The sequence below is a fragment of the Chenopodium album genome, chromosome 27, assembly GCF_948465745.1.
Source record: "Chenopodium album chromosome 27, dcCheAlbu1.1, whole genome shotgun sequence".
In the NCBI taxonomy this organism is placed as follows: domain Eukaryota; kingdom Viridiplantae; phylum Streptophyta; class Magnoliopsida; order Caryophyllales; family Amaranthaceae; genus Chenopodium; species Chenopodium album.
The window spans coordinates 3,999,809-4,023,452 of NC_137860.1; the positions used below are offsets into that span (position 1 = coordinate 3,999,809).

Here is a 23,644-nt window from a genome sequence, read left to right on the forward strand (position 1 = left end):
AGAGCACACTGTAGTAAAGATTCTCTTCAGTATTTCTCTTAAATTCAAAGGATATTGTTATCTGTTATATATATTGGACCGGGATGAATCATGCAGCTTGCCAAGACACAATTACTAAAAGAATTCACTTATAAGAATATTCTACATATGTCTAGAGGACCACCAAATTGATACCAATCAAAAAATATAAATTAGAAGTTATACGTTAGAGATGACGATAAACAGCCTTGCATTTCAAATAAACATTACCATAAAGTTCTTGAATGAGGCAAATGCTTGGATAATGACAACCACATAAGGAGAAATTGTTTAATTATCTATTGACAATTATCTATAGTTTTTGTAGGAATTATACAAATTACAACATACTTAATTGTAACATAGTACTATTACAATAACCTTTAATATAAGAATGAACTTGGTAAAAGAATCCCTCGTACTAGTTTAAATTTTTTTTCAATTTCTCATCTAAGGAAGGTTGTATTCAACATAAACAAATTTAACTACATGTATAACATTAGTGAATTTGTTCATTGACTTCCTATAATCTCTCTTCTTCTTTTGCAACAAATAAAACATTATTAAGTCCAATTGTGCAATATTTGTGAGATGATTCAAGGGGAAGCCTTTTGTTTTAGCAATGGAGGTGGTGTCGAGGGCATACATCATGGTCACCCTAGCAACATGTACAATAATGTGGTAGAGACGAGCTTCAATGGTGGTGTAGAGGGCATACACCACACACAGTCGATTAGGTCCATTCTTTTTAACTTATCAATCTTGAAGGAAAAGATCCAGGAAGTTGATTCATTTGTGAGCATTTTTCTTACCCAAGAAAACCAGTATCATGCTCATAGTACAATTAATCAATTGGCCTCTTCGATGGCATTTTCAAGCATGGCTAACCTAATCCAAGAGATCGTTCAAACCGCCTCGTTGATGATGCTCAGCTGCGAACGGATGGCCCTTGGACCAACACATGTACAAACAGGTAACACTAACAACAATATCAATAATAGTTCTAGTCATGTACATGTAGATCAAGAGCCACATACAATGCAAAAGGCTAATAATGGACTTGTCCAATTTAGTGTAGACGAGGTTATAGTTAAGAGCAATAGTCAAGGATTTTTGGATGGAATTAACTTCAACAATCACCAAGCAATCAACAAGAAAACATGCCAAGAGTTAGATGTATCGACGGAGGCTTATGACTTGGTGGAGGTAGATGCGGCTGATCTACTAGCAAAGTACACCCACTACTGTCAAGTATGTGGTAGGGGGTTCAAACGAGAGGCGAACCTAAGGATGCACATGCGAGCTCATGGGGACAAGTACAAGTCAAGCCTCATGAGCGACCCCTTTAAGAAAAAGAACAATGAAGAAAACAACATGACAACAAAACCTCCTAGGAAGTACTCGTGTCCACAAAAAGGATGTAGGTGGAACAAGAACCATGTCAAGTTTCAACCTCTAAAGTCGATGGTGTGTGTACGAAATCACTACAAGAGAAGCCATTGTCCCAAGATGTTTGTGTGTAATAGGTGTAATACTAAGGAATTCTCGGTCCTTTCGGATTTGAAGACGCATGAGAAGCATTGTGGAGATGTCAAATGGTATTGTTCTTGTGGAACTACTTTCTCTAAGAAAGATAAGCTCATGGATCATGTTGCTTTGTTTGTTGGTCATAAGCCTTTGATTTGCCCATTGGTTACGCTTTCGGATAGTAGGTAATGAAATTGTTTTAAACCCTTTGTTTTTTTGTCTTCTATCTTTTGCATGAATGTGAAATTAAACCAATTGCTTCTATTCCTCCCTGACAAATGGAATGTTTTATTCTAGCTAATCAAGGTTACCTTTTTATTTTTTCTCTTTTGGCAAGGGGTGTTTTTTCTTTTGAACAATTTTAGTTTTAGTTTGGTTTCATTAGAATTTGATATACGTTTGTGGTATATATATGTTACAAATCGTTTGGCAATGATTGTTTCATGGGTAATAAATTTCCAATCCCCTGTACGCTGTACCCTAACTTCCCCATTTTATTACCTAAGGAGGTAGGGGAGGTGAGAAAAGACTAAATTGTAGAGAGGAAGAAAGAAAATTTACAATCAAATCAATCAAAGTCTTAATCCCATGAATGGGGAGGAGTAAGGAAAATTGAATAACAAAAATTTAATGACATATTAGAATCTAGAACAACCAATTATCAATCCCTATCTCATTCTCAAAATTCACAAACTCACATTTCCACGTACCAAACACCCCAAAGGTCAACAATATTTCTCAAACAACGTACTAAACATGTCCAGAAATATACCTGAATCAATTTTTTCCATTACACAACAAACTTCCACTTCAAGCGTATCACAATCATTTCCTTTTGCATTAGAGTATTTTAATTCAGCAAAAAGTAGTTTCTCTGAACCATCATCTGAACTGCCATGGAAATTGATATGCACGTAGTCATCATTCTCAGCAGCAACACATACTTCCACAAACAATAAATGAGTTACATACAAGTGGAAATAATAAAAAAAAAAAAAAAAAAAATAACAAATTAATGATCAACTGAAAAAATTTGCTATTATAAGTAATCTTAAATCGACTCCATATCAATACACATAATTTTATATGTGTTATGTAATATACATAATTTTATATGTGTTATGAAAATATAATATATTATTTTTACGTAATTGTTAATTTATGAATAATTTTAATATATATATTTTTTATGTTATTTGAACCCACCTATATTTTTTCATTGTCTATTATATATTTATATAATTTATATTAAAACATGAAAGATCTTAAGCTAATTTTGGACGACCCTTTTGGTTGAAAATGCTCCCAATGGGCGCAATACTTTAGAACTAAATATTTATTGAAAATGTAGCTATTAAGTAGAGTAATGTAATATTAGTGTCGTATTAATCAATAGCTTGTATAGCACAATCATAGAACATTTGATGATGTATGTGCAATAAACTATGAACACTGGCTAACGGCTTCAAATACATATGGATAATAGTCCCAAAATATGTAATCCTTAAAACGGTCTCTAGAAATAATACGAAATCCATCTCTATGTCCATTATGAATGATTTTCACATATCATATGTGGCAATTCCTACCAAGTGTGTTTCCTACATACAATCTAAAATTAAATTTTACCCATCAATGTAGTTGATCCACGCTTTTTGAGGAATTTTGAGGTTACGGGGCCAGGTGCCGAAAAGTCTAGAGACCTTAGGGGACACATCTTAGGGTCATATAATGACGTTTGGAACCATATATGACCCTTATATGTTGTACAAAATAGCCGCGGAAGGCTTCAGTTTACGAAATTGGTGCAAATTTGGAATGGGTAAATTGACCGTTTTAAGGCATATTGGATGGTTCCACCCACTCAATTGGACTCCCGGAGGATATTAGGAACCATGGTAAACATCTCGACAATTTTATTTTCGGGCGAAAAAAGGTCAAAAAATTCCAAAATTGAAGGCTATAATCCACGCTTTTTGAGGAATTTTGAGGTTAGGGGCCCGGTGGCGAAAAGTCTTGAGACCCTAGGGGATACATCTAAGGGTCATATAATGACGTTTGGAACCATATATGACCATTATATGTTGTCATAAATGTCCGTGGTAGGCTTGTGGTCACGATATCGGTGCAAGTTTGGAACGGGTAAATTGACTGTTTAAAGGCATATTGGATGGTTCCACCCACTCAATTGGATTCCCGGAGGGTATTAGGAACCATGGTAAACATCTTGGAAATTTTTATTTCCGGGCGAAAAAAGGTCAAAAAATTCCAAAATTGAAGGCTATAATCCACACTTTTTGAGGAATTTTGAGGTTACGGGGCCCGGTGGCGAAAAGTCTTGAGACCTTAGGGGATTCATCTTAGGGTCATATAATGACGTTTCGAACCATATATGACCCTTATATGTTGTAAAAAATAGCCGTGGTAGGCTTCAGCTTACGAAATCGGTGCAAATTTGGAACGGGTAAATTGACCGTGTTAAGGCGTATTGGATGGTTTCACCCACTCAATTGGACTCCCGGATGATATTAGGAACCATGGTAAACATCTCCGCAATTTTTATTTCCGGGCGAAAAAAGGTCAAAAAATTCCAAAATTGAAGGCTGTAATCCAAGCTTTTTGAGGAATTTTAAGGTTCCGGGGCCCGGTAGCGAAAAGTCTTGAGACCCTAGGGGATACATCTTAGGGTCATATAATGACGTTTGGAACCATATATGACCCTTATATGTTGTACAAAATAGCCGTAGTAGGCTTCAGCTTACGAAATCGGTGCAAATTTGGAATGGGTAAATTGACCGTGTTAAGGCGTATTTGATGGTTCCACCCACTCAATTGGACTCTCGGATGATATTAGGAACCATGGTAAACATCTCCGCAATTTTTATTTCCGAGGCGAAAAAAGTTCAAAAAATTCCAAAATTGAAGTCTATAATCCACGCTTTTTGAGGAATTTTGAGGTTCCGGGGCCCGGTGGCGAAAAGTCTTGAGACCCTGGGGGTTACTTCTTAGGGTCATATAATGACGTTTAGAACTATATATGACCTTTTTATGTTGTACAATATAGCTGTGGTAGGCTTCAGTTTACGAAATCGGTGCAAATTTGAAACGTGTAAATTGACCCTGTTTTAAGGCATATTGGATGGTTCCACCCACTCAATTGGACTCCCGGAGGGTATTAGGAACCATGATAAAAATCTCGACAATTTTTATTTTCGGGCGAAAAAAGGTCAAAAAATTCCAAAATTAAAGGTTATAATCCACGCTTTTGGAGGAATTTTGAGGTTAGGGGCCCGGTGGCGAAAAGTCTTGAGACCCTAAGAGATACATCTAAGGGTCATATAATGACGTTTGGAGCCATATATGACCATTATATGTTGCCATAAATGTCCGTGGTAGGCTTGTGGTCACGATATCAGTGCAAGTTTGGAACGGGTAAATTGACTGTTTAAAGGCATATTGGATGGTTCCACCCACTCAATTGGATTCCCGGAGGGTATTAGCCTATTCGGAACCATGGTAAACATCTTGGAAATTTTTATTTCCGGGCGAAAAAAGGTCAAAAAATTCCAAAATTGAAGGCTATAATCCACGCTTTTTAAGGAATTTTGAGGTTACGGGGCCCGGTGGCGAAAAGTCTTGAGACCTTAGGGGATACATTTTAGGGTCATATAATGACGTTTGGAAACATATATGACCATTATATGTTGTACAAAATAGCCGTGGTAGGCTTCAGTTTACGAAATCGGTGCAAATTTGGAACGGGTAAATTGACCGTTTTAAGGCATATTGAATGGTTCCACCCATTCAATTGGACTCCCAAAGGATATTAGGAACCATGGTAAACATCTCGGCGATTTTTATTTCCTGGCGAAAAAAGGTCAAAAAATTCCAAAATTGAAGGCTATAATCCACGCTTTTTGAGGAATTTTGAGGTTACAGGGCCCGGTGGGAAAAAGTCTTGAGACCCTAGGGGATACATCTTAGGGTCATATAATGAGTTTGGAACCATATATGACCATTATATGTTGCCATAAATGTCCTTGGTAGGCTTGAGGTCACGATATTGGTGCAAGTTTGGAATGGGTAAATTGACTGTTTAAAGGCATATTGGATGATTGGATCCACCCAAATAGACTTCTAGGGTGTATTAGGGTCCATGGTAAGCATCTCGGCTTTTTTTATTTCCGGGCGAAAAAAGGTTAAAAAATTCCAAAATTGAAGGCTATAATCCACGCTTTTTGAGGAATTTTGAGGTTACGGGTCCGGTGGCGAAAAGTCTTGAGACCTTAGGGGATTCATCTTAGGGTCATAGAATGACGTTTGGAACCATATATGATAAGCGTTACGATTTACGATAGACAAAATTGACACATCAAAGTTTAGAATTCACATCAACAATGCAATTCTTTACACTTCTTTGTTATTCTATTTCGGATATTCTCGCATTTGTCACCATTGTTGCATTCTCCATCGTCAACATTTTCATCACGATAGTGAATCTCGAGATAAATTTGATTTTTTTTATATAAATACGTAAATGTTATAAATTGTTGATTTCTATCAATTTTGCATTTGTGCTTCATAATCTGTCATGTAATAGATCGATAATTATTGTCTTTCTGATAAATAAAAATTAAATTTAAGGTGGATATTCAAATTTTTAGAGTTAAAATAATTACAATCGAACTTGTGTATAAGTTCCGTAAAGGAGTACTTTAAATTTGAACATTTTGTACAAAATGAATATTTAATGCGCTAAGATAGAACATTTAGTACATAAAAAATGAACTTATTTAATGATTCAAATGTTTTATCTTATTTTTCCTTTAATAATTATACTTAATTTATTTGAACCTACATGAATATTTGAAAATAATGTTCATTTTGAATAAACTAAATGTTCATAATTTTTTTTTGATATGTTCATTTTTTCCGTATTTATTTTTTATACTAAATGTTCATTTTATTTAGTGTTCATATATTTTTGTGAAATGTTCATTTTATTAGGTATTGTCAAGCTATTCTCTAATTATATGATAAATGTTCATATTTTTTTTTCCAGGAATAATAGATTTTCATTTATAATATACTAAGTGTTCATATTTTTTTTTAACGTGTTCCATACTTATTTTTTAATGTATTCACTTTTTATAGTTAAATGTCCGTTTTCTTTTACATGTTCCTAATTTATTACAATTTTTTTTTTTTTGTGCTATACTAATTTTTTTTTACGTGTTTATAATTTTTTTTTTTACAAAATTCATTTTTAAGGTTGTGGTCCATCAATTTTATGATTATATGATAATCATGTGTCATATTAATACTAAATGATCAACTTTGTTTTAACATGTTCACTTTTTAGTGAATAATGTTCATTTTATTTTCATATGTTCATATTTTCTTATTTAATGTTCATTATTTTTTACGGGTTCATATTTTTTTTACTAAATGTTCAGTTTATAGGGGTGGTGCAGTTATCTTAGCTACATAACAGTACATCTAAGACTTATTGATCCCATGCCAGCAGCAAATATTCTATGAACTACTAGGCTAGGCCTTACAATTTCATGTTAAACAGCTTTCTCTTCAATGTTCATGAATTTTGCATTGCTGGTAGTTTGTAGGATGTCATCAAGTCTTTTCCCCAATCCTACTTCATCAATTTTATTTCAAAGGACCGGCTCCGACCATAGTGAAGGATTACCAAGAGTGCAAAGCCTATTATTATAAAAGGAAGAATATCTAAAGCAAGCATACCCTCCAAATAATATTTGTAGGTAGACCTAAAAATGCATAATTTAAGACATAACCAAAAAGGATTCTGATGTTAATGCAGATCTCAAGAAATGTCATTAAAAATCCTCTTGAAAAAGAAACGACATAACCAATCCTGAATAAATACGATTGACAACAGTGTGGCCCATTAAGGGCAGAGCTAGCTAGTATCCTCTCCTGTAAAGATGGCACTAAATCGGGAGATTGTTATATACACCCGGGTATACCGTACACCTATGGGTATTTTGTACTCATTTTGATGATTGTTTCATTTTTAACTTTTATGGAGACCAATTGAAGGCTAAACTACCCCTATTTCTATCAATTACTTGTCTCTTTAGTTGCTTGAGTCCCACATTCATCAACTTATTTTATTCGCTCTACTTTTACACTTGCATGAAATCATGTGCAAATGACTTTGGCATGTAAATTGAGATAAAGGGAGTTTATATTTCGCTCCATCTTACTTTATTTCGTGTAATGAGTTTATCTAATTTGTGGTTTTGTAATTTGTATCTCTTACAAGAATTTGACTACATGGGGGAACTAAAGGAATTTCACATGAGATTATAGAATTAAAATTATTATTAATAATGGAAACAAACCAAACGTATGACCTATCCGCGGATTTGTAAGATGGGCTATAGTCCTTGGACTTGATTGTATTTACGCTTTGATTAATTGTGGAAGTCTCACACAAGCTTAAATCCATTTGATGATTTGTATCTTGTAACAAAAATGAAGCTCAGTCATAAACTCATAACCCTGAGCAAGTGTGCATGTCTAATACTTACCTCCGTTTTCTTAGTTAACAGAAATTCTTTTTTAGGAAGGTTTTTTTTAGTTGTCAAACTTGTCACATTTCTTTTTGGGAAATTCTCAATGGTACTTACCAGTTTTTTATTTTTCTTAGTGGTAAACGCTAAATCGTCGGAGATCGACCATTGTTGGTTTGGGGATGGTTGGGGTTTTTCGAGGGTTGGGGTAGCGCCCTAAGGGTTTAAAGTTTCGTGGGGGTAAGCCGGTAAGGAGGGGGGCTGGTGGTTCATGCGGCGCCGGCGTCGGAGGGTTTGGGCACAGCCAGCGCCGAGGGATCGTTGGGCGTGGGTGGTGGCTGGGAAAAAGTGGTTAATTGATTTTTTTATTTTTTTAAAAATAATTCAATTGTTAAAAAAATAAAGAAAAATATGATTTTTCAAGGATATATTAGTCATTTTTCCTTTAATTAACTATAGTTAGGCTTTTTCTTGTAGATTAATCTCATTAATGTCACCACTAAATTAATAAGACAAATAGATGATTACCATAGATAATTTGATTTTTTTGATGTTTACCATTGAGAAAAGTAAAAAACCGATTAGTACCATTGAGAATTTCCTTTCTTTTTTAATTAAGTTTATATGTACCCCACTTGCTTTTATCTTTTTCTCTCCTCTTCTTAATATGTGTCTAAATTGAACGCGTCAACTAAAAAGAAACGGAGGATACATTTGCCCCAAAATTGCATCGTCCACCTAGTAGAGGATGCTTACCACAAGACAAAAATTCAAGTAATTCAACTCCAAGCAATTAGCTGCGCAGCTGTGGATATATTGAGTATCTGAGTATCATAAACACAAATGCACGACAAAGATGATGTTTATGCAAGATTAATCAAACTATTACAACAAAATTGTCAACCAAGAGTAAATGTCAAAATACAAAAATGTGCTTTGAACATTAAACTACAAAGAGAGTATAAATAAAATAATTTAAAAAAAAAAAAAAAAAAAAAAAGAGTACTTATTAATACAAATCAGATTTTCAACTTGGGCCTTTTTATAACTAATTCCAACACCTTAAAATTCTTGTATTCACCAAGATATTAATTGGCTCCCGGTGATTTATAAATTCCTTTTCCAGTCTGATGTTGTACCAGCGATTACTCAGAATTGGAACAAAATGAAAATCACTTAATGTTATTTAAAATTATCAAAATTTTGAACATAATGATACAATACAGTCTGACATTCTAACTAGTCTGCAGCTGCTCCTCTATTAGAATTAAGAACCTGAAGAATGCATGTATATGTGTATGATGCCACGTTTATCACTGAATATCTGTACCTTTCACAGCAATGCACTCATAAATAAGTGGGAAAAAAATGAGTAGCTCAACATAAACTAGGTCACACTGCTGCTATTTTTTTGGTCATTCAAATCCTGGAAGAAGGTCTTAGCGGCTTCATATGTAGACCAACAAATTGCTGCAGCAGGAGCATGGAACATCATTCTAGGAGACCATCCCCTCATGAGCCCCCTGTATCCATCCTTTTTAACTATGGTTTTAATAACATCCCTTATTGAACCACTAGTGAATCTATCACATCCACAAACGCCCTGTGACAAGAGTCAATACTTGGGTATTAGGAAGGAAAAAAGGGGTATTCAGGTATTAGTAAAACATAGATGACAAATAAATAATACCCCCTCACAAATTACCATCAATACTTAACTTTCATATGAAATATTAGTACTAGATCTATTATGTCTAATCTTTCATTAAAAATAAAACCTTATTATCTCCACACCTACATTATCAAAAGAATAATAAATGACACCTAAGCAGGATATCACCTAAAGCTACGTGTCATTAGTCGAAACTAATCTGAAACAAAGAAAGGAAGGTGCAACAAACAATCACAAAAAAATTCAGAGGATTATACTTGACAGTAACATGGCTTTACTATGTACTTGTAGGTTACGAAGCTTAGACTATCACTATTTGCATCACCTGTAAAGTCTCAAGATTCGTTCATCCACATAAACTTTCAAAGAGATTCATTAATGGTAAATGAGAAGAATTGAAGCATCCTGATGGAAATATTGCACAACAGTATTAAAGCAAACAAATTATATTTGATGTTTAGAGTTGTTTGGGATAGAGTGGTCATACTCACCCCTAGGAGCTAGGGAGGTGAGGCTGGCTCTATCGTTTTTATTGAATTCTAAGGATGCCATGTTTGTTTTTTCAAAAACAAGAAAAAAAAACATGGTTGGATACTTAATCTTTGAGTTTGAGAGGTTTTGTATTAAGCTGCAAGAAAAATCTGAAATTTCAATCTACCTTCACAGGAAAGGTTGTCTGAAGTGCTTCATGACATTATACACAATCAAGAAAAAAGAACACCACAAAAGCATATCAGCAATGATGATTTAAATAAGAAAATGATGTATACAACCCTCAAGGCTGCTGCATGTAAGAAGCAAAAGGAAAAAATATTGAGCTAAATCAAACATTAATAGTGCCATGCATTCCTAAATTACGATCAATTTAAGAATTGTAATAAATGCTCATTTGCAATCCTAAACATCGCACATATCATTACCCATTGACGAGTAATATATACAACTTTCCAAGAAAAATGAAACTGTGTCTGTACGATGGAAAAACATCCTAAAAACGAAAGCTTTAGACGATTCAATAATTCACTAGAGCATGATAAAAAAAGAAAAAGGTCCATTGCTTTAGCTTTAAACACATCAGACCTACATAAACTCGAATCATAAAATTACATTTGCATTGGTTTTAAAATAGGGTCCAGAGCAACGGACAGTTGGATAAATTTGGCAAGTGCTATTACACTAGGCCTATTCAATATGGAAGAAAATGAACAAAATTTTGGCTAAGTTCGTTAAAGAAACTTCACCAAAGTAGTACTTAAAATGACACAACGCGGCATGGGGAAGGCTGTAAGCACTTCAGCATATGTAAATTTACATTTTTAGAAATTTTACCAAATCATGCTGATTCTTTGTGAGTAAAATAGCTAGCCCTGCTTCACATTTTTCCTGAATCAGCATGCAACTTTTAGGCCTCTCTTTTTTGTCTAGGCTAGATTGAATATAGGATTGTGCTGATATTGATATCAACTTAGTTCAACAGCAGAATTTTGCTCTTGAACTTGGAGATTCTGATGAAGCAAGGTCTTACTAAAGTGTTTTGTATCATATCATGATATTTTGCATCAGTAGGTTTTTTTTGTTAAGAACAGGGTCTTAGATAGATTGCTTCCTTGTGATCTCAGATTTGTCTAATAAAATACAAACCTGCTACCAATAGAATGCTAATTATCAGGAAAACCATGTTGCTTTGTTGTGTTATAGCTGCTACTTTTAAATGGGCTTCAACTTTGAAATTTCTAATATGACTCTGTACATATGCCTATCAATAATGTAGTGTGGCTAAAAAAACTCTGAACTTTGATCTGAATATAGCGAAACATAAACCTTTAGGCTCAAAATCCAATCATAATGTACAAAAAGGAAAGTGGCCTCTAGCCTTCTAGTGGTTTCTATATTGATATATGTTACTTAGATATTATTTCTTTAAATTTATTTGTATTTTGTGAGATAATAATTAATTGTTGGATACATCTGCTACATCATTTTATGAGTTATAATCCAATCATCTAAATATGTTGGTGTTGATAGAGAAGTGCATAAATTTTTTAGAAGAGAATTTAGAAATAGTAATAATGTAATATTGGGAGTTAATGAGTAGTTGAACACTCAAACGATAGAATATTCAATCTACGAAGGGGGAATTCCCTTTCAAAGTGGAAAATGAGAGGCAAATATAATGTTGGAGAGGAGGACAATGTATTCACAGACTTAAAAAATAGATTAATTTCAGAAGGTGTGATACACACCAAGACGCAAAAGCCCTTGGAGCCTAAGCGCAAGGTGAAAGCATGCGCCCTTTATAAATGAGGCATACAATATTTATAAAATAACATAATTTCTATTTACTAAGTATTAAAAAAGAATTCTGAAAAAAGAAGTAAAAGGTTTATGTGATCAATAATTTTTTTAAAATAAATTTGAGGATACGTGATATATTTCTCCTCTAACTTAAACAATGGTATTTCCCTATAAAAAAAAAATTGCATAGTCAATGCACACCTTTTGCAGGTCTTTGTGCCTGCGAAAACTAAGGCACAACCCAAGCACATGCACTTTCAATTTTATACTAAATTGCATGTGTTTGGGTTGTGCCTAATCTTCTAGATACTTAAATTTTAAATTTTAACTAAGATAAATTGAACACCAAAGAGACATTAGTGAGAGTAAAACACTACTAGAAACACATTTTGCATGTCAAAAAGAAAGAAAAATTGATTGTTAAAAATTAAGCTAGTATAAAAAATTATATATGTATGAACAAAAAATGTAATGTACTTCTCTATATATCTCATTTATAATACATCATGTACTAATACAAATTTAATATATCTCATTTGAAATATGTCATGTACTAATACAATCTATTAATTAAATGTATAATATTTTCATAAATTAAATCATTTTTTTTTTATCACGGTCTATTATAGTTTTTAATTCTAATTTTTTAAGAAAAAAATGAAGATATATAATACAAGATTAATATGTAATTTAATAAAATCAATGACATATTGTTAGCTTTATTAATGCAACTGTTCATGTGTGCCGTTTTGCATGTATGAGTATATTTTATCGATTATTTTAGGGAAATTTTTTAAATTCCACCCAAAAAAGTAACCATTTACGAACTAACCACCCGTTTAATTTTTTTATTTTAAATTATCACCCCCTAAATTAAATAAATACTCATATTACCACCCATTTTAAAAATCCGGTGGATTTCCCATCTACCTAACTAACTTTCCTCCTATTTTTTTTTCTTTTTTTATCTCGATTTAATCATCTCACTAATATATTTCACTCAACCTATCATCATTTCCAACGTTGAATTCAACACACCAATTTTATTTCATTTCAAAACCCCCAAATTTTACAACTTTAGACAAAAAACCAACATATCACCACCATTACACTGTCACCCTTCTCATTCAAGCCGGTGGTTGAGACGGCGAAGAAGATCATTCTCCGATGGGATTTCAATACCCACCTCCAACCCCACTTCATTTGCAACCGCGCAACAACTCGCATACCCCTCTCCAACCGTAACAACAGCCCACAAAAGGAGCTAATTGCAGCAGCTAAGCGCTAACAAGAGTGGATCGCAGTCACCGCAACTTTCAATTTCAACCCCAATTCGATTTGAATTCAAAGCCCCAATTTCGGCCCAATTCGATTTGATTGCATGAACCCTAGTTCCCAAATCTACCTATTTACCCTAATTATAGTGAAATTTGGTGAAGAAAATATGAATTGAAGTTAGAAGAGCATTTTTACAGAGAAAAATCGGGGAAAACTCAGTCAAAAGGGTCAAAACAAGTGTTAGGTGGGGCCCATAGACGGAAAATCCACCATATTTTTGAAATGGGTGCTAATCTGAGCATTTATTTAATTTAAGTGGTGGTGGTTACACTTTTTGTTAGTAATTTAAAAATTTTCTATTATTTTAAATTTAGTATTATTCTAAACCATGACCGGTAATATATGTCAATTAAACCTTAAGATGTGGGGTGATTTAAAATGATTTAACCAATGACGAACAGGGAAAAAGTGATTTATTTGAGTGGTTATATTCCGTGAATTGGGTGGTCGTTATGACGATCCAAGGTATTTAGAGAATGGGTTGAAGGTTTTTTTTTATTTATTATTCTTATGATGGTAATGACGGCAACTTCTACCATCCATAATAATGAAATTATTCAGAAAAGTAAGATGATTGATACAATATATATTTTGACTGTCATTAGAAAATAACACTACCACAAAGCTATTTCACAAGCCACATATTCAAGTTGAGTCGAGCATTCTAATCTTTTTTTTTTTTTTTTTTTTTTTTTAAGGTAATCCTTGATATGATGTTAATGGAAATGATTTTAAAAAGTTAATAAATATAAAAATAAAACTTCTAAGTGCTAACTACTAAGCAATTCCCTTTAAGTGAATTCGGCATGTCCCCTTAGGTTTACAGCTCAATCTGTTACCATCCTCATCACAAACAAGTGAACACACAGTCACATTTGCTAAAGTAGCAAATGTCCCAAACACACACTCACTTGGCCGTTGGCACTACTGTGCCTTAGTTTTCCTCACTCTTAGACTCTTAGTGTTCTAGCTTGTGGGAAGTTATGTAGATCTCAAATGTACAAATGAGCCACATGGCCTAAATAGGCCTCTCAAGTCTCTAGCCTAGGATCTTCCTTGATCTAGAACAATTTAGAAGCATTCTACATACATCCCTTAAGTATATAGAAGCATAATCTGGACAATTCCTGTCTAATATATTCTAAAAGCTTACATATTATGTAAAAAAGTATAGGGTTTCTAGAACCTTCCAACAAGAAACTCCTTCAAACTTCCATCAAGAGTCTTTTAGCACACCTTTGAGAAGTTTCCTATATAGACTATATACCACCCTGAATAGTTGGACTCCATCAAAGGCCTTCATGCTTCTCAAGTTAGGCCCAATGCATATTTGCAACATCTATCATAAAAATTGTTTTTATCTTCAAGCTTATCGATCATACCAATGCTCCCTACCCCCAATCCCCAATATGGTAGCATTCATAATCATATAACTCCGACCTAATAGTGATAATGAAGTTTTCCCAATTTATCATCTTTGTTTTTCATTGTGATAAACAAGGCTATGTTCATTACCTATATGTCCAAGATAAAATGTCCACTATCACAACATGCATCCATATCCTAACACATTCGTTTGGACAGCATCTACATTTGATAAACAAGAAAGCGAAGTAATATAAATTTAATTACTGCTGACTGTGCTTAGGTAAAGTTAAGATTACGGTAAAACTAGGAAATCATGTAAAGACTGACACTGTTTCTCTCATTACTTGACAAAGATCAAGCGCAAATCAATTGTCAACCTAACAAACTATAGTACTAATCCTAAAGTAACCGACCAAAAATCAATCCACAAAGGAAGTGGTTTAGCAAGAATTAATCACCCCAATCAGACTAGACCCAATATGAACCTAACCCGCACACTTAATTTGATAGCTCTACCCTAACCCCTTTTCCTCTAACAAAGGATGCTTTGCATAAATCTTTAACTAACAAGATGTCACAGACTTAATCATTAGTAATGGCATAATGGAATTCAAAATTAAAATTACGGATTTTTCACCATATGCCCCTGAGTTTTTTGTTTATTCACAATGTACCCCTAAGCTTTTTAAAATTCATCATATACCCCCGAGTTTTCACAAAAATACACCATATGCCCCTGATGACTAATGATTGTTAATTTTGTCAATTATTATAGTTAATTATGAACCGAAACTATCCTGAATACATTCCCCTACCCCCGAAACTACCCACATTTCTTTTTCTCACCCCCAAAACCACTCTAAATTTCCTTTTCTCATCCTCAAAATCAATCATTCGGATATGGTTATGGAGATTTGGAGTGGTTTCGGGGGCTGGAAAAGGGAGAGGAGTGGTTTTGGGATGAGGGGGAGATATCAAGGTAGTTTTGAGGTATAATTAACAAAATTTCAGTCATCTTATTTTCACTAGGGGTATATAGTGAATTATTATAACAACTTAGGGGTACATGGTAAATTTGAAAATTTTCATGGGTATATGGTGAATAAACAAAAAACTCAGGGGTATGTGGTGAAAAAACCGTTAAAATTAACTAATCCTAAAAATCTATTGTTTGTCCTAATCATCACTCATTCACTCACTTGACAAACATATAACTATTAACAATAATTAAAACATAGATTAATGCTGTCATAACCGTACAATTTTCAGCTTCTTAAGCAATGTTTTCCGAGCAGATTCTTTTTCTTTATTTAATTAAAGTTCTAATCCCATTTACTTTATCTAATACCAAAAGACTTACGATGGCTTTGTTCCAATAGACAATAATCATCATGGCTGTTTCATTCGAAGATATGGTTAAAGTCCAGAAAGAGGGAGAGGCAGAGAGCTGCTCAAATTGTCATCACTCACCCGATAGCTTAGAGTTAGTGGAAGGAACATATAGCTTTATCAAATGCAGTAGAAGATATAACGGGAGATAAACTTTGGGATTCAAATTTAAACATATTTTTCATCAGCTTATGTTCTTCACCTCCCCAAAGTAGCTAACTTTTATCAGGTAAAAAAGAACTTACAAGATCTATGCTGAAAGGAAGAGGCTTTACAGCCATGTTATGAAGCTGAAAGCATTATGGGATTATTAGTGCACCCAATTGTAGGATGGAGGATGGAAACTTAGACTTGATCTGTGTATTGATGCTGAAAGGAAAAGGCTTTACAACCAGGTTATGTAGAGCCAAAAGCAATATACCAGTATCAGTCCACCCAATCGTAGGACGGAAGACAGACAGCATGTAGACTTTGACTTGATTAATATATAGATTTTTCACTCTAAAAGAGTAAAATAGGTAGGTTTTAGTAATGGAACTTTTCCTTTCTCATTTTAAAACGTGGTTCTGATTAGTTTCTACCACATCAATCTGATTTAACACAGACTCAATCAACTTTCTTATGAAGTCTGAAAAGGTTCATGTATTACTGTTTACCATTTATGTTTTGAATTAAAACACTTATACATATTCTTATTACAGGCATTTAATAGCATGATCAGCCCAATTTATTACTTTAAAGCATACCGCAAAGTTCAAACCTAACCAATTAAGTCCACAATAACTCCAAGCAAACAATCAAACATTATAACTCAATCAACACCAACAACAAATCAAAAACAGAACAAACACTCACCTGGCATTGCAACTGCGTCTTGACAACATCCAACGGCGTAGTAATCACAGCAGCAAGCGCCCCAGCAGCTGCCCCAGCCGTAGCATGAACAATCAACCCCTCATCCTCATCATCCCCCTCAGTATGATGAGGAGAAACCTCCCTCAAACCCTTCTTAGCAGCCTCATAAGTAGCAAAATGCACCGCAGTAAACGGTGCATTCATGATCACAGTAGTCCTATACGACGCGTAAAACGCCCCAAACCCTTCCTTCTTAAAAACCAGCTTAATACAATCCCAAACCCCTCTATAAGCCCCACCATTCCCCCCACTTAGCTGCAACCTCTGCTTCACCATGTCCATTGGAGTCAACACCGCATCACTCATCACCGTAGCACAAACCCCGGATGCAGCGTGTGCCACATGATTATCAGGGTTGCCACCAGAAAACTTCTTCTTACAAAACTCATACATCGAGAAGTAAACGGCGTGGGCCGGGCCGGCACCCAGCCCCATTGCAGCAATCCCCCGGTAAAGCCCGGCAGTCCCATCGGACTTTAGAATGGACCGGAGAGCGGTCCGAACACCAACAGTTTTGATTGGGCATGAACCGAGAGCTTGCATTCGGGTTTTGATTGTATCGACGGGGAACATAGCCATGTGTTCGGCGCACCCGGCGATTGAACCCGCGACCATGAATTGCCAGAAGAGGAGACCGTCGTGGTGCGTGTGCGACGGCGAAGGATCCATTGCTAGCTGCGGCGGCGGCGGCGGAGGGTGGTCAGGGAGTGGGCGGAGCTCGTGGTTGTGGAATTTAGGGCTGACGTCAGTTGTAGCCATGGAATTTGAGGAGAGAGAAAGTGGAAATCTACAAATCTGGGGTTGATTGATTTGGGGTTTCTGCAAAATTGGAGGAATTTCAACCTACTACAACTCTGCAAAGATTATGAAATTGCAAAACAAAAATTAATAAGTTGAATTTGAAAGGAAAAGAGACAAACTTTGATTAATTAATTAATAAATTGAGTTACCTAAGAGCGAAAAAACTGGAAATTGAAAAAAATTTCCAGAAAAGTTGGAAGAGTCGTAGAGCAGAAATTCTTTGTTTTGTGGTTAATAAAAACTTAAAATTGTGGGAGAAAGGAGAAAGACGACCTTTTTAGGGGTTTTACGACGAATAAAACCCCTAAATTTGGCAAAGAGTTGTACAATTTCTGAATATTAAATGCTTATTGTGGAGAATCTATCCATTGCTAGTGCGACAGTGCCATCAGAACTTGATACCAAAACTTTTTTTTTTATTTTGTCTTTTGTCTTTTGTCTTTGTGGCAATTGCAAATTAAATTTCGATACATCAATTTTGTAAGATTTACGAGTAAATCAAATTTGTGCAATTGTGATGGTTACAAAAATTACTAGTAAGTGTTGTAAAATTGTACTAGTTTGGGATGTATGTTCGGCATGTCAGCATTGTGTTAGTATCTATTTGTCTCGCATCTGTGTTGTAAATTCATCTCATGGAGTAAGGCAAGGGTAGATTTTATGGTGTACTTGCTCTAGCATCATATACATTCACTTTGAATTCAATTGGTTAGTGTTTTTCTTTTGGACATATGCTTAATCAACAACGTTCCTCTGTTTCAAAATAAATGCTCCACTTTGACTTACATACTTGCCAACACATAACTTAGTGTTAGCATGTCTGCGTTAGTTGGTACTTATCTCATCTAAATCCACGCTAAAAATTAATGTGTTGATGCTAAGCTATGTGTAAGTGTGATAAGTTAAGTATGCGTACTGGTATTATACATGCGACGTTATGCATGCAAAAGGGTGCTATATGCAAAGAATAATGTCAAAAATATGTGATAACCTAGTATATTGCATGATGAGCTAGACAATGATCATAATATACCAAAAAATAAGCCATTAGTACACTTATTTTCTCTTCCTCTTCCTCCCTTATTTCTTCTACCAACTGGTTTTTTCTCTTTCCGAGGTCTTTAGGTCAATGCGACGATTTCTATCAAAAATTGAGAAACATAGCGAAATATTAAGGCTCGAGGTTTGTTTAAGGTGACAAAGGTCGATGAATCAGAGAAACCAAAGTGTTTTTGGTCCCCTGATTTCGGCGTATGTTTTTTTTAGTGGTTAGAGAGTCACAAGGGCGGGGTGAGCATCGATCCCAAAATCTCCTAGTATCGGGAAGGAAGCTCTAACCACTTGAGTTATCCTTCACTCTCTGAGTTGGGGGTATTTACTTGTAAGGAAAGTGTGCCACGACAAAACAAGGGAATGAAATGTTGCTTTTATTTTTTTTTTATTTTTTTATTTTTGAAGAAAAGCGGAAAGTGCATTAATTCATAGTGAGAGTATCCAAAAGTACATACGGGGATATTTCGTTAGGCACAAATTATCCCAAAATTGCTCACTACCTATAGGCACTAACCTAGCTAGATGATGGGCAATAAAATTCCCATCCCGCTTAACATGGGACCAAGAAATGGAAGAAAAACAAGAGCAAACTGAAATAATATCCTCGAGAATGTTATCAACAGAAGAGAATGAAAAGGAGTTCTTCCTGAGCTTTAAAACCAACACCAGGGAATCAGATTCTAGGATGACATCTTGCAACCCATAATCACGAGCCTTCTTGATGCTAAACAAGGCTGCCTTGCTCTCAGCAACTAGAGTCTCCCACCGTGCTTTAGACCTGTGTACAGCAACAAATAACACCTGCCCCAAGTGGTCCCGAGCTACCACACCAAGGCCAAACCAGCCCTCTTCAGAGATTAAAGCATCAACATTTAATTTTGCAACAGCAGGTGTAATACCCCGTATTTTCATACGTATTTTCTAATCAATTAGCTAAGAAGTATTTTATAAAAAGGGTATTTATTATTTGGAGCAAAATAATATTTGAATTTTGGCGCCAAAAGCATTTTTAAAACTAATCATTATTTTGGATAAGATTTATTATCAATTTATCTTATCTTAAAAACCAGATTATTTACATATTTTGGATATTTTAATTAAAGCAAAATTATATTTTATTAATTATATCAAATGGCCGAAAATTCCCATTTATTTAGCTAGAAAATTCGGATTTTCTATGTATAGAAAATCTAATTTTCTTAGTTAATTATTGGTGAATAATTGGTATTTAATTATTTATTTATTTATTCTATATTATTTACACAATTATTTTTATTCCTTAAACCGAGCAAAATCTTCCTAAATACTAGTAAGGGAATCTCCTATTTTCCTTAATTCAAATTCTCCATCTTTTTAGTATCCAATCATCATATTCTCTTGCCTTTTGTTCCTCTTGATTATTCCCCAAGTAATTCTAATTTCCTTATATACATACATTCCATATTCAAGTATACACAATCACTTTAATATCCAAACTTTCCTTAATTCTTTACTCACTTCTCCAAGTAATCTCTTAAACCCTAATTACTATAATTCTTCCTACATTTTCCTACCATAATTCATGCTCATACTAGCCTATAAATACCCCTTCATACCTCTCACATTATTCTTCATACCAACTCTCTTCTTTTCTTCTCCTCAATTTTACACAAATCATCCCGTTTATCTTTGAAGCCAATTTTCGGGCACTTCTGGTCAGTTTTTGGGGTATTGACATTTCAAAGAAAGTTGTTCCTCTCGAAAAATCCTTGAGGTTTGGCCCAAGAATCACCCAATTCAGAGCTATATCGAAGGGGTTATAGCCTCTGCAAGTTCTGCCTATTATTTCCTACGCAAATCCAATTCTTCTCTTTTCCTTGGTTTCTTATCTTTTTTTTCTTCTCTTCTTTTATTCAATTATTATTATTATTATTATTATTATTATTATTATTATTATTATTATTATTATTATTATTATGGGGGATTTATAAAAATTATTATGAGTAGTTTTAATTATATAAAATCATATTTTTATGATGTTTATGAGAAATTAATTAAAAGGTTCATGTACATATAGTTGGGGGTTTTTAATTATTTGTTAACCTTATATTGATTAAGGTTATATTTATTTGTAGGGTGTGTTCGATCAAGATTCTTGAGGTTCTTTTGGTGTGTTTTGCTATGAGGTTCTTTTGGTGTGTTTGCTAAGCAAGGATCAAGGTACTTTAGGTGGCTAGATACCTTTGAAAGTGATTGGTTTGAATAACATGTTTTATATGATTTGATTGGTGATTGAATTAAATTGATTTGAATTATGATTTTGAAATAAATTATGTTTGGACGTATTGATAAAAGTATTTTGAATGATTGATTTTTAAATCATGTTTTGAGTGGTTTGAATTACATATCATGTTTGGATTTGATTTGAAAAGTTTATTGAATTAAATAGAAGGTTTTTCAAGGAAGAGTTATTGATTTTGAAAAGTTATTAATATGAAATTTTTATTCTCAAGTATTTATTTAAAAGGTTTTGATTTTGAAAGTATGTGGAATTGTTGAAAAGAAGTTTGAATTATATTGGAATTACTGAAAGGATTTATTGAACCATTGAATTATTATTATTAATGCTTTATAAGCATATTGGTAATCCCACTATGCGGATTTGGTTTATTGATAAGGCTTAGGACTTTGTATGACCGGGTCTTTCCTCAAGAATAGCCTTGTAATATAAGGAGACTAGTTTCGGGGGTGTGCACACTTGGGTGAGGAATTGGATTTAAAGAAATTGGTTCAAAAAGGAATTGGAATTTAAAGGAATTGGTTTATCAATTATTTTGAATGTTGCATCATTAGAATTAGTTTTGAATCATGAGTTTGGAATTATTGGATTATTTATTGGAATTGGTTTTAAAAGCATGTTTGCAAATAAATTGAGTTTACATTATCTTGCACTTATCGTACTTAGCATATTTTGCTAATCCGTATTTCCTATTTGTTTTGGTTCGCCCTGTTTACCGTAATGGTAAGCAGTGTTGACTATTGTAATACCCGAATATTTTATGATTTTATATAATATATTTTATAAAAAGTAGTTTATTTTCATTAATTAAATAACTTTCCTAATCTCATATATTTATTTTAGAGCTCGAAAAGTTTTAAAACCCTATTTTGTTTAGATAGGACTCTACAATTTAAAGCGTACATAAACTATTTTAAACCCTATAAATATTCTTAACTCTCAAAAGATATTTTATTCAAAAAAAAAAAAAAAAAAGTGTCGTTTTCTTTTATTTGTTATGCGTGAGTTTTATAAACCAAACCCATCTTTATCCTTATGCTTTGATTCCTTTTATTCACACATATTTTTTTTTCGAAAACATTTATTTGCTAATACTGTCAATTTGGTTCACGAAATTTGGTTGTGCGATCAAGTAATTTGATCTACAAGGTAATCACACGAACCTTAATTCTTAGAGTTGTTTGATTATATATTATTATATTGTTTGCATTAATTGTATTCCATATTATTGTATGTAAATTTTATGATTTGTTATTTGTATGATCAAAATTTATATATATGTGTTTGGTTGTTGTATTGTATAATTTAATTGTTGTATTGATTGATTGTGTTTTTTTTCTAGGGTTTTTAATGTTGTTGTTTTAGGGAGTATTGTTTCGAGGTTTTTGGGTTATTAATGCAGAGTATTATTTTAGGTTGAGAATTAATTACTTTTGGGTGCTAGTATTATTTCCCTAAGAGTTGAGATATTTATGAATCAAATTGTTATGTTATTTAATTTGGGAATCTGTGCCATTGTTGAGATATAATCTATTAATTTGTGAATGGTTATTTGATCAATGTATGAGATCAAAAGGTTGAGAGTGATTATTTTGTTATTGGTTTGAGGCTCGGCGTTATAGACCTTAGTCCTTGGCATGTTTGGTAATGAGATAATGATCATGAGTTAAGAATGAGGTACAATCTTTATTATTTATTTTTCTATGGTCCCCTATAGTGGGAATTGGCCCGTATGTGGTCTGGTTCAAGGTGTTTTCTGGTTATTGGGAGTATTCAAGTTTTTATACTTGTTGGTTTGTTATTCGAATTACCCTTGTCCAAGGCTAGGTATAAAACAAAGAGCGTGGCACACTTATTGGTTATGATCGAGTTAATTGAGTGAAGGGTTGTATTATTATTCGAGGTTGAGTTCACAAATGTTATTTTAAGAGTACAATGTGTAATGTAGATTTGAACTACATTTTAAAGTGAGCTACTATATTAATTAATTTATTATTTATCATAATATCTTGATATGTGGTAATTACTCAGCTTTTTGCTGACGTGTGTGTGTTGTTTTGTTGTGCTACTTGTGTTTGCGGCCATGTCTTTTTCTTGTGGTGGCCCTGTAACGATCTATTTTGGAATTTGTCCTTAATGGTGAGCAGACAAGGTTGTTTTAGCAGGTTGATCAGGTGATCGTAGCTACAGGAGCTCAAGTGTTTCGATTAGTTTGTTATAACGAGTTTATAAAGTTGTACAAATAGCTCACTTAGATTTATTGGGTTGTATTATTGGGATTTTGTAAGCCTTAACACTTGACAAGTTGTCGAGTGTGGCGGTAATACCTCCGATTTAAGTGCATGCTTCCGCAATTTTATTTTAAGGTTGTTTATTTTTCCTTTATTTATTGTTTACTATTGGTTAGTGAATCGGGGGTGTTACCACTTTATAACACCC

At 33.8% G+C, this 23,644-nt stretch overlaps 2 protein-coding genes and 1 pseudogene across 3 annotated transcripts; 1 reads left to right on the top strand and 2 right to left on the bottom strand.

Annotated features, from left to right (window-relative positions):
- Positions 1–609: 609 nt before the first annotated feature.
- On the top strand, positions 610–1,734 carry LOC145619569 (protein SENSITIVE TO PROTON RHIZOTOXICITY 2 pseudogene; annotated as a pseudogene).
- Positions 1,735–9,251: 7,517 nt separating this feature from the next.
- On the bottom strand, positions 9,252–18,245 carry LOC145620465 (uncharacterized). Of its 2 annotated transcripts, none has more exons than XM_081675146.1 (3): positions 18,024–18,245; positions 17,014–17,892; positions 9,252–9,699 (listed from the first exon to the last, which is right to left on the bottom strand). In XM_081675146.1, the coding sequence occupies exons 2-3, from the start codon at positions 17,830–17,832 to the stop codon at positions 9,484–9,486; spliced, it is 1,035 nt and encodes a 344-aa protein (XP_081531272.1). In that variant the 5' UTR covers positions 17,833–17,892; positions 18,024–18,245; the 3' UTR covers positions 9,252–9,483. The 2 variants fall into 2 exon arrangements, with proteins under 2 accessions (XP_081531272.1, XP_081531271.1); XM_081675145.1 differs by having other exon boundaries at positions 17,014–17,927; positions 18,024–18,243.
- A 1,108-nt stretch (positions 18,246–19,353) lies between these two features.
- On the bottom strand, positions 19,354–19,839 carry LOC145619570 (uncharacterized). Its single transcript, XM_081674285.1, has one exon. The coding sequence runs from the start codon at positions 19,837–19,839 to the stop codon at positions 19,354–19,356; it is 486 nt and encodes a 161-aa protein (XP_081530411.1).
- Positions 19,840–23,644: the final 3,805 nt, after the last annotated feature.